Genomic DNA, 11,547 nt, shown 5'->3' with positions numbered 1-11,547 from the left:
ACAATGAAGCGATTTGATCCTATCGTAACCTTTATGCTCATAACGAGTGAACGGGTCTATAATAACTGACAACCTACAGACATTACGGCACATTGATAATTGTATCATGCTGATATACGATACATTTAGATAATTCATATGAGAATAACATGAAACCTGCTGAACTCATTGCAAGATACCATTTATACATAAATGATGAAAAAGTTTAAAATGAACGTACCTTTAATAGTTTTGTTGAATCCGGAGAACCTCAACTTCGGCGTCATGTTTAATAATATTGGTCAGCGCACTTTGAATTTCAAATTTTGAAATTACAATACTAACATTTCCAAAGGTGATTTCTGCAAGCTGAGTTTGCCGGTCTAAAACAAATTGCGTTTGAAATTCTCTTAAAAAAAGAAGGCCGCAATACTGAAAATTACTGTTTTCGTACAATTCTAATTCATCTAAAAGATAGATGAAAATGTTTTTCAGGCGAGATTTAATCTGATCACAAAATGAAATTGTTAAGTTAGAGTTCAAAAGTAAGTTATCAAAGCCGTTAATTGTTGGGACAATCAGAAAAGATGTCATTTTCACATGGAACTATGCACGTGCACAAAACATTGTGACGTGAAGCAGGAACGACAATCCACCACTTGTAATCCTGAAAGTATTCATGCTGGTATGCTAAGATAAGTGTTTTATATACAAGACAAAAGGTTTAAATCCCTCCGTTTCGTGACATTTTTTCAAAATAAATTGAAAGTCGTGATGGGTGTATTTATTGAAAATCTAAAAGAAAGTGCAAGTCGTGTGAAGATGTGAGATATTTCCACACCCCAAAGTTTTTCCACACACCCCATAGTCGTGAGGGAGAAATTTGTTGTTATTGAAATAATTCAACATTAAGTGTTCTACGAAGACTTGATGTGAGTGCAAAACGAGACGTGCGTCATCGCGATTACTTATTGTGTTGGTATGGGTGGAGTACTGTGGTGATGGGTTTTTTAGGAAAATATCAAGGTAAGTTAACTGTAACCTACAATAGAGGGTGGCTTGTTTGCACATATACTATCCATCAAAAGTTAAGACTCACTAGTGAAAATTAAGTAAATTAATAAAGGCATGCTAACTTCACGAGATAAGTATTGAAATTTCCCGTTATTTACTGATTAGGATTAGAAATGATCACAGGTACTTAAAACAAGGCGGAAAAATCGAAAAATCACTGTCATAAGTTTACACAACAAATAAACAAAACGCCTTTTTGTTTACTTTAACCAAAAAGAGTTCACTTCAAATCGTAGTGTAGCATTGTTGCAGAATTACGGAAATGACCTTGTTTTCTGGAAGCATGAGCCATATCGAATTCATGTTAGTTGGCTGTGTAATGATATCTTGCAGGGTTTTGTAAATAATTAATCTTTGCCGCAGGTACCATTAACCTTTATTTTTACTTAATTTTCGCTAGTGAGTTTAAACTTTTGATGAGTAGTATATCTTAGATTGAAAAAATTGCGATCCGCTGGAGTGTAGCGCCAAAACACAACTTTGAGGCGAGATGCGTTAGTTTCGTCCCACTTTAACGTGGACGGTTGCGTTTGGGTGAATATTTTTAATTTCAGTAACTGACATTCCAGTCTGCGCGACTCACCAGGCTAAACCTTCCATTCATATTTACATATGTTTGTACTTCTTTTCAAACCATTTGATTTAAACAATATGTTATTTCCAAAGAAGCTATATGTACAAGGTTTGAACATTGATATTACATATAAAAGTAAATAGACTGCTGCATTTCTAGGTTGGAATTCTGATGGGATATAACGTAAGAAGTGATGCATGCTTACAAGTTAGACTAACAACTAGTCTCTGAAATGAACATATTTTACTGAAAAAAGTTCATAGTAAAAAAAATTAATAATATATTATAATGAAAAGGAGCCCTGAGACTTTCTTCATTTTCAGAAGCTGTGGAAATCTAGACTTGCCACATTTTCTAGACTTGCGTGGGCTTTCTTGGATATATTTGCTTCAGGGTCTGTATGACAGACTATCTTACAAGTATTAACAAATAAGATGTACTACTTAATGAACATATTACTTATGGTACCAAGCACTTATTGACAGCGGTTTTTGACCACTATCGAAGCCGCACCCATAGTGCTGGGCATTGAAATAACAGCTGGGGTGTCAGGATTGGTGGGACTGGTGTTTAAGTTTGCACCCCGCAGATTACATCGTAAAGCATTGAAACACGACGAAATTAGAATTCTAGTGAGTGAGTGAGTGAGTTTGGTTTTACGCCGCTTTTAACAATATTCCAGCAATATCACGGCGGGGAACACCCATGGTGGGAATCGAACCCGGGTCTTCGGCGTGACGAGCGAACGCCTTAACCACTAGGCTACCCCACCCCCCATTAGAATTCTAGCCGAAGCAAAGTTAAACACAATAGACGACCGTATTTCCACCGCACTAACTGACAGTAAAATCTCAGAGGAAGAATTTCGTTTGGTCCTCTCTGAACTCGCAAAATATCACAGATTGAAACAAGAGATCTTCCATAAGTGAAGACGAGAAAAAAAAGTACATAGAACGAGAGATACAACAAGCCCAACAAGCTTTCATTACCAAAACCAAAGAAATCATAGGAGATTCACATTAAATTGTTTCGCTAAGATCACCATTATATAGTTTATTGATGTGAAAATTTATTGCTAGGACAAACTCTTACCTTCCTGTCGAGTGATGACAATAGTGCACGTGACCAGGACGTTTTGGCTTGAGTCACAGGCCGCGTGACCAGGAAAGTACCGATTCGTGTTCATAGTGACCAGGAAGTTTTTGAGGCGAACAAAAAGTTGTATGCACACTAGCGGAGAGAGATAAGGGTCTCAGAGTCTTTTGTCAGAAGTAATCTCGTACCGCTATACTATATACAAACACGACAACCAGTATCTGTGAGCGAGAACTCCGGTGAGTACGCCCTCTAAGACAAATCCTGCTTGATTTCAACTGTATTTTACTATGTATCATGTGTGTATAGCAATTACGAATATTGCACAGCCTAGAAATTACATGAGAACAATGACAATATTTACACTGCTCTGTACTATATGCTTATACTGACCAGCTGGGCGGGAGATATTTCTCATACCAACGAGAAAATGTTTATACGCTAAACCCCCAACCCCCAACCCCACCCCCGCCCACCCACCCCAGAAAACCCCCAAACAAAACAAGAACAACCCCAAACAACTAATAACCAAAAACAACAACACGGCAATGCGTCTTGCCGTCCTAATTTCCTCTGTTTGGCAATCAAATCATGTTTTTGTTCAATAAACCAACAACCATACCGATTATTACAGCAAAAATAACTTACTTCCGCTTTCACTTTTGGGCCGAGGTAACTGATCACTTACAACAAATTAAAGAAAATTACCTCCATTTACAGATAAATTTCGACACCTACTGCGCAAAAGCGCTGTTTATTTCTCCGCTTGTCACACACAGGCGCCCGCACGCACACTTGCACACACGTGCGCGGTCTTTCTTTCGAACATGTTGCATTATCTAGAGGGGCGGTGGGGTAGCCTAGAGGTTAAAGCATTCACTCGTCACGCTGAAGACCTGGGTTCGATTCCCCACATGGGTACAATGTGTGAAGCCCATTTCTGGTGCCCCCCGCCGTGATATTGCTGGAATATTAGCAAAAGCGGCATAAAAGTCACCCATTATCTCGAGATGAGATATATTTAGCCTAATTTATAACGTAGGAAGACATCTAGACACAGAAAACTGCTTCCACCAGTACATTTTGCATACACAGTACTGCTTCTACCAAATATGCACAAACCTTTTACATTCACACTGCAGCTTCACTGCTCCCGGAGCTGAGTTGTTCCGAGTACAGTAAACAAGGAAAATACAGTAGAGTAAAATATGAAACCCCCGGAAAATTCAACAAAATACGCAAAACATACTGTCAAAAAATATAAATAAACATCAACAAGGTTTGTCACGTGCACAACTACATGTGTACAATGTGTGAAGCCCATTTCTGGTGTCCCCTTCCGTGATATTGCTGTAATATTGCTAAAAGCGGCGTAAAACCAAACTCATTCACTCACAAGTCAAAACATTGATTCCACAACAGTCTCGTTTCCTGTTGACTGGGTTCCGTCCTATTGCGCAACTTAGTACAATAACAGTCCTGAATTTTGAGACCAATTAATTTGACTGGATACATAAATATTGATCAGTATTATTTGATACATCTAAGCACTTGTATATTGCAACACTACGCTCCTTATAATCCTTGCAAACATGCAGTGCAGCGTGCACTGTCGTATAGCGAGCACTGACAAACAGAAGCCTGGAAATCGTGGAAATCTCAAAACGAGGCTCTGCCGCTAGAAAGGTTTGGCGGTCTGGTACGGACTTGATATTATATGAATCACATTGTGCGTTACAGAACTACATTAAATAAGCGCAAAAAACACATAACAGGTGTAACCAATAAGCCAGATGCATTGTGAATAATTTTACGACATCATAGTTAATGTCATGCTGGCTACGCCTCGCCATGAAATATAGAAATACGATGTTATTAAAGTTTAAAATTGAAATTCATTTATAACTACCACTTTTCTATGAAACAAGGAATTGGAATTCATTGTAACCATAGTTGTTTGTGATGTCTATTTGCACTTTCACACGAGACAATTTGGATCGGCTGAAAAGTAGGTCATTGTCTGAACAGGTTAATGAGACTCATGTTTCGGTTTGTCTGGAATCCCTCATGACACAGGTGTGTGACTTCATTGTGCAGAGGCATTGACTATTCTGGAATCTATGACGTCACTACATAGGTGTGTGACCTCATTGCACATAGACATCGACTATTCTGGAACCTGTGACCTCGTGACACAGGTGTGTGACCTCATTGTGCAGATGCATAGACTATTCTGGAACCTATGACCTCATTACGTAGGTGTGTGACCTCATTGCGCAGAGGCATCGACTATTCTGGAATCTATGACCTCATTATATAGGTGTGTGTGTGACTTTGTACTGACCACGCAGGTGTGTCACCTCATTAAATAGAACATTCTGAAAGGTATCATATCACATCAGGGCTAGTTTCTGTCTACAGAATGTGGAGAAACACAAAAGAATGTGTATTATGTAGTAATTATTGCATATAATCATTCTTGATGTGAAGTGTATAAATTAAGCGCGGCAACACAACTCATTTCTATCACAAACATATGGAAAGGAGCCCAATTTATTCTTGACGGTGAAGTGAATTTCTATAGACGCTTGAAAGGGTATTGTATTGAACGAGCTGTGGCACGTGGAAAATACAATGAAACAACCTGGCTTGTGCCGCTCTATTCTTATAACTAGTATTGTCAGTCCGCCCAGCGATAAAACATATTTATTCAGGGCATTTCAATAGAAATCGATGAACATGTAGGTCACTTGAATTTGTATACACGATTGTTCTGACCGATTGGTTTGGGCTGGTGTGTTTTATGTATTATCAAATACCTACCATCAAAACTGCATACCATTTCGCATTTCCTACTCTGTGACGTTACAGAAACAACATTACGACTTTGTTTACACGGTGCCTCAGTATAAGAACTAAATGCTGTTGCCAGAAAGAAGGCATACTCTATAATTTTATCATTTTCATAACAATACCCGATTTTTAAAGGCTGAGTGGCAGTCGACTGATCGGGGTACAAAGCCCCTTTCTCCAAACCAACTGTCTGATCGAGCCCTCTCTTTTGCCAGCTCGGAACAGTGGAACTCTCTTCCATGGAAATCAGGAGCACTTCATTGAAAGAAACTTTTAAATCTCTGCTAAAGACCCATTTGATCACTGCTGCCTTTCTGGAAAAGCTATATGAACTATTTCCTTCCCCAGCGATTCTTCCTCAGAATATCACGGTGAACTGCTTCCATAGTCTATATTCAACATATACAACCACCAGAACCAGCAGAGTCAAAAGTAAGCGTGCGTTCTCTCTAGCGACTGAAGTCGGAATGGCATGGGGAGTGTTTGGGGGCCGTGTATTGCCTACTTGCTAAATGACGTCATACCTTCTACAATATTCCTCATCGCGATGAGGTCAACCATATCTCCCTAACACTTTGAAATCCAAAAATAAACAATCACTACACCACGTCTTGACGCTGCGACACGGAACATCGCCATTGAAAGAATGCACACTGGAGATTACCAATTTCCTGTTGCCAGGCGTCTGAATTAAGGTCTGTGCACGATATCACTTCTTGCAGCTCGTTACAACCAAACAGGTATAACAAATGACCGTCCCCATACAGGCAGACCTCGAGTCACTACTGCAGCCCAAGATCGGTACATCCGGGTACTACATTTGCGTGATCGTACTGACACGGGTGTGGGCAGGCAGCCAGGGTGCCTGGACTTCGGAGGATATCCGGTCAAACTGTACGGAGCAGGTTGAGATAGATTGGACTGAGAGCCAGGAGACCGGACGTTGAGACCACACGCTACGTGGTCACTATTGCGCTCAACGTCTCCGTTATCGAAAATTATCCACTGAGTTGTAAAGACATTTTCTTCTTCTAAACTGATGTAAAAATGTATGTTTAAAGTCTGTGGTCGAGTTAGACATGTTTGAAAAAACAACATTTTCGCAACAGATTTCTGGGTTGTGCGTTTCTTTTTTGGAATAGTATATTTTCATGATTTTTTAGGTTATGCTTATATTTTATATATTTCAGATCCAACTGCAGAGGACAACATGGCTGTCGCACCAGGTAATGGATGGAATGAATCTCATCGTTTACCGGTTTTCAAGTTTCATTCCTTACCCAAATATCGTTCAGACACCACATTACACTGAATAGATTTGCATACCTTAGATGGGCTGTAAGTGCCTACTGTTCCCTGGCTCAAGGATTCGTATCTGGTCTTATGAATGCTCCGTAGTTTCTACAACTTAATAATGTCGAACATCTGCATCAATTTGATCCTACAAACAAAAATGTTGTTTTGGTTTGCTTTGAACGGAAGGAACACAGTTCGTTTCCATCATAACAGCAGTTGGCTTCCATCATAAAGTCAAACACTGTTGGGTCAAACTTTCGGGGGCACTTGGCATCCATCATCAAGTCAAACACTGTTGGGTCAAACTTACGGGGGCACTTGGCTTACATCATCAAGTAAAACACTGTTGGGTCAAACTTACGGGGGCACTTGGCTTCCATCATCAAGTCAAACACTGTTGGGTCAAACTTACAGGGGCACTTGGCTTCCATCATCAAGTCCAACACTGTTGGGTCAAACTTACAGGGGCACTTGGCTTCCATCATAAAGTCAAACACTGTTGGGTCAAACTTACAGGGGCACTTGGCTTCCATCATAAAGTCAAATACTGTTGGGTCAAACTTACGGGGGCACTTGGCTTCCATCATAAAATCAAACACTGTAAGGTCAAACTTACAGGGGCACTTGGCTTCCATCATAAAGTCAAACACTGTTGGGTCAAACTTACGGGGGCACTTGGCTTCCATCATAAAGTCAAACACTGTTGGGTCAAACGTACGGGGCAACTTAAACATAAAGGTGACATGCAAGCAAAAAAACAAAAAACATAATTAAAACACAATTATCACTTATTTATGACATATAATATAGATTGCTGATTATGAAAAAACAAATAAACACAATTATAAGCGTACAATCGCAAATCAAAAGTGCAATATTTTGCACTTGGGTTTACTCACCTCGAAACGAAGCACCCGGGATACCGAACCCAGTCAGAGCGGGTGTAACGAGGTCTTTCATTATCGAGTTCATTTGCCGACACCCTCAGGGCTCTTTGTGCGTTTTGGCATCCCGGATCAAGCCACCTAAATCTATTCACTGCGCATGCGCTTTGTGCGCAGTGCAGCACAGCTGTTGACTCCGACTTTTCACCCCAGCTGGGTGAATTTATTGAATCGGTTGAACTCCGATTTCGCGGGGTTTTTCATCGCGTTATTTTTTAACTTTATAAGTTGAATTTGCATTTTTGATTATTTGTTACTGTAAGTCCATACCGAAAGGTATCAGAATCTGCAAAATTGTGTTTTACATTGCATGTGACCTTTAAGTAATAACTTGAATTTGGGTATTTGTTACTAAGTCATCATTTTATGTTGAACCTCGGAAACTCAAAAGTATTTACGTTGCTTCCTTTAACTTTGAGTGAGTGAGTTTAGTCTTACGCCGTTTTTTAGCAATATTTCAGCATTATCACGACGGGGGACACCAGAAATAGGCTTCACACTTTGTGCCCATATGGGGAATTGAACCCGGGTCTTCGGCGGGACGAGCGAACGCTCTAACCATTGGGCTACCCTCGCCGCCCCTTTAGTTTGACATAAAAGTGTTTTATTGTACATAGAATCAGAGAACAATCTATATGGCAGGATGACTCACACTGGCGTCCTTCCGGTATTGGTTCAGAAGGAGCAGCATTTGTACTCAAAACGTGAAGACTATTTTTGTAGAAGTAGTGATAGAAGTCGTGATATGTGTTGCACGGGGTTGCTGCAAAATGCCAGTCACACACATTGCAAGAATTCCTCTCTCTCAAATTCATGCCCGTGAAAAATATACACAAATTACACAATCAACGTATCTAATACTGGTTCCTCAGAAGAGTTGGCTGACAGTTATACCTAAGACAACACCTAATATTTCCCCTTGTGTTACGTTTCTATTTTTCAAAAATCAACTCTTCTTGACTGAGGACACTCGACTGATTCTCGCTCAAATTCTAGCCTGTGCAAAATAAATATACACAAATTACGACACTTAATTTCTTTATATCCAAGCTTCTTCATATGTATGGGACGGTGGGGTAGCCTAGGTGGTTAAAGCGTCCGCTTGTCACGCTGAAGGCCCCGATTCGATTCCTCACATGGGTACAATGCGTGAAGCCAAATTTCTGGTGTCCCCCGCCATGACATTGCTGGAATATTAGCAAAAGTGGCATAAAACCAAACTTACTCATTCACTCAATCTTGATATGTGCATTGGTGACGCATACCTTAATCCTGACCTAATACCTTCAAAGATGTTTACTTGAGATTTGACCGACAGTTATTCCTAAACCAAACTAATATTTCCTCTTGTGTTATGTTTCAGATTCTAGGAATCAACTCTTTTTGTTTAAGGAAACTCGACTGATTCTCATCGGCAAAACAAGATCAGGTAAAAGTTCCACCGGGAATACTATCATCGGACAACCAACTTTCGAAGTAGGGTGTTCAGTCTCTTCGGTAACAAAACCATGCCAACACGCCATGTTTGAGAGATTCGGGAGGGATATTTTACTGCTTGACACTCCTGGTTTCTTTGATACTCGAGCAAGTCAGAGATGTATAGAAGAAGAACTAAAGAAGAGTGTCCTCCTCACCTCTCCTGGAGTGCACGCCATTCTGTTTGTGATTGGTGTGGGAAGGTTCACTGAAGAAGAGGTAACCTCTGTGGAAAGATTTCTGACGTTTTTTGGAGACAAGTCTAAGCGTCATGTGATCGTCATATTCACTAGGAAAGATGATCTTGAGAGGTCTGAGAAGTGTCTGAATTACTTCATCGACTCCAACGAGAAGCTGAAGACTTTCATCAATAAAACTGGGAGGAATTACATTGCAGTTAACAACGACTCGACTGTGGACAATGAAGAGTTTGTGCAGGAGTTACTGGAGCTGGTAGACACACTTGCAAGGCAGAATGGAGGTCACTTCACAAATAAGATGTATCAGGAAGCTGAGAGTCAAATGAAGAAGATTGAGGGGATAGAGCTGGACAAACTGATGGTAGAAAACCAAACATCTGATCAGAAGATCATTGATGATGGTGTTCGGGAATACAGTTGGACACTTTCTGGCTACTCCGAGTCCCAAAAGGAACTTCTGCAGTCAAGGAAACGCAAGGCACTCCAGGATGAATGTCGCAGGATCCATGAAAGGGAAGCCAGAAGAAATGCCAGGGATAATTTTGACATTTCTGACAACAGGTGGAAAATATTGGCAGGGACAGTTGCAGTTGCTGTCGGGATAGCTTTGAGTGTTGTCCTAGGCCCTGGAGGGATGGTGGCTGGACTAGCCCTACTTCTTGGTTGAAAGTAATACAGCTAATCCGGTGGGAACTATTCTTCAAATGTATCCTTCATCTTGACAGGAACCATGCTTCAAATGCATCTATCATCTTGACGGGAACTATGCTTCAAATGCATCTATCATCTTGATGGGAACCATGCTTCAAATGCATCTATCATCTTGACGGGAACCATGCTTCAAATGTATCTATCATCTTGACGGGAACTATGCTTCAAATGTATCTATCATCTTGATGGGAACCATGCTTCATATGTATCTATCATCTTGACGGGAACTATGCTTCAAATGTATCTATCATCTTGACGGGAACCATGCTTCAAATGTATCTATCATCTTGATGGGAACCATGCTTCAAATGTATCTATCATCTTGATGGGAACTATGCTTCAAATGTATCTATCATCTTGATGGGAACCATGCTTCAAATGTATCTATCATATTGATGGGAACCATGCTTCAAATGTATCTATCATCTTGATGGGAACCATGCTTCAAATGTATCTATCATCTTGATGGGAACCATGCTTCAAATGTATCTATCATCTTGACGGGAACTATGCTTCAAATGTATCTTTCATCTTGACGGGAACTATGCTTCAAATGTATCTATCATCTTGACGGGAACTATGCTTCAAATGTATCTATCATCTTGATGGGAACCATTCTTCAAATGTATCTATCATCTTGATGGGAACACCGTTAACGGTTAACAATCATTGAAGAAATGGTCGATTGCCTGACAACTATCCCGGACCCTTATCATTGTGTCCCATGTTTTCTTTATGTTACAGTGAGTGAGTTTAGTTTTATGCCGCTTTAAGAAATGTTCCAGCAATACCACGGCGGGGTACACCAGAAATGGGCTTCACACATTGTACCCATGTGGTTAATCGTGACGATGGAAAGCTTCAGCCACTCTGCTACCCCACCACCCGTTTATGTTATACCGGAATGTAGTCCAACAAAGTTGAGTAAAACCTGCTTGTCAATATAACTGTTGTTTCATAGTGAAAGTTTGGTCCTTGTGTACTCCACACAAGGTGTTTGTAAGTTCTTCATGTTTAGTGTGTATCATCTACTGATTGTCTATTAAAACTGGCTTTAGCTTTGATGACTAAGCTTTCTTTATCCTTATCTCCTCGTTTAATTGGTCGGGTTAATGTTAATGACAATTTAGGGTAAAGTGTGATCGCGAGAACCACAGCCATGAATCCAGGTGATGGTGTACGTTTACAGATGTGCAGGATGTAGAGGATGTACCAATGTATCTGGCAAACAGCTGAAAACGTGTTTGCATTACAGTACAAATACAGAACCCAACCCATAAAATTGGTAAAAGGTCGTGGGAATGTTCAATGGCATCACTTCAAGATTGGGAAACAGATGTTTACA

At 40.3% G+C, this 11,547-nt stretch overlaps 1 protein-coding gene across 1 annotated transcript; it reads left to right on the top strand.

Annotated features, from left to right (window-relative positions):
* The first annotated feature begins 6,289 nt into the window (after nt 1-6,289).
* LOC124271805 (GTPase IMAP family member 9-like) lies at nt 6,290-11,266 on the top strand. The gene is made up of 3 exons (XM_046706956.1): nt 6,290-6,315; nt 6,766-6,801; nt 9,179-11,266. The coding sequence occupies exons 2-3, from the start codon at nt 6,786-6,788 to the stop codon at nt 10,156-10,158; spliced, it is 996 nt and encodes a 331-aa protein (XP_046562912.1). The 5' UTR covers nt 6,290-6,315; nt 6,766-6,785; the 3' UTR covers nt 10,159-11,266.
* The last annotated feature ends 281 nt before the right edge of the window (nt 11,267-11,547 follow it).

This window comes from Haliotis rubra, unplaced genomic scaffold, assembly GCF_003918875.1.
Source record: "Haliotis rubra isolate DU_JTF1 unplaced genomic scaffold, ASM391887v1 Scf1635, whole genome shotgun sequence".
Lineage (NCBI taxonomy): Eukaryota > Metazoa > Mollusca > Gastropoda > Lepetellida > Haliotidae > Haliotis > Haliotis rubra.
Note: the sequence above shows the minus strand (reverse complement) of the source record. Positions and strands in the feature narration are given on the sequence as shown.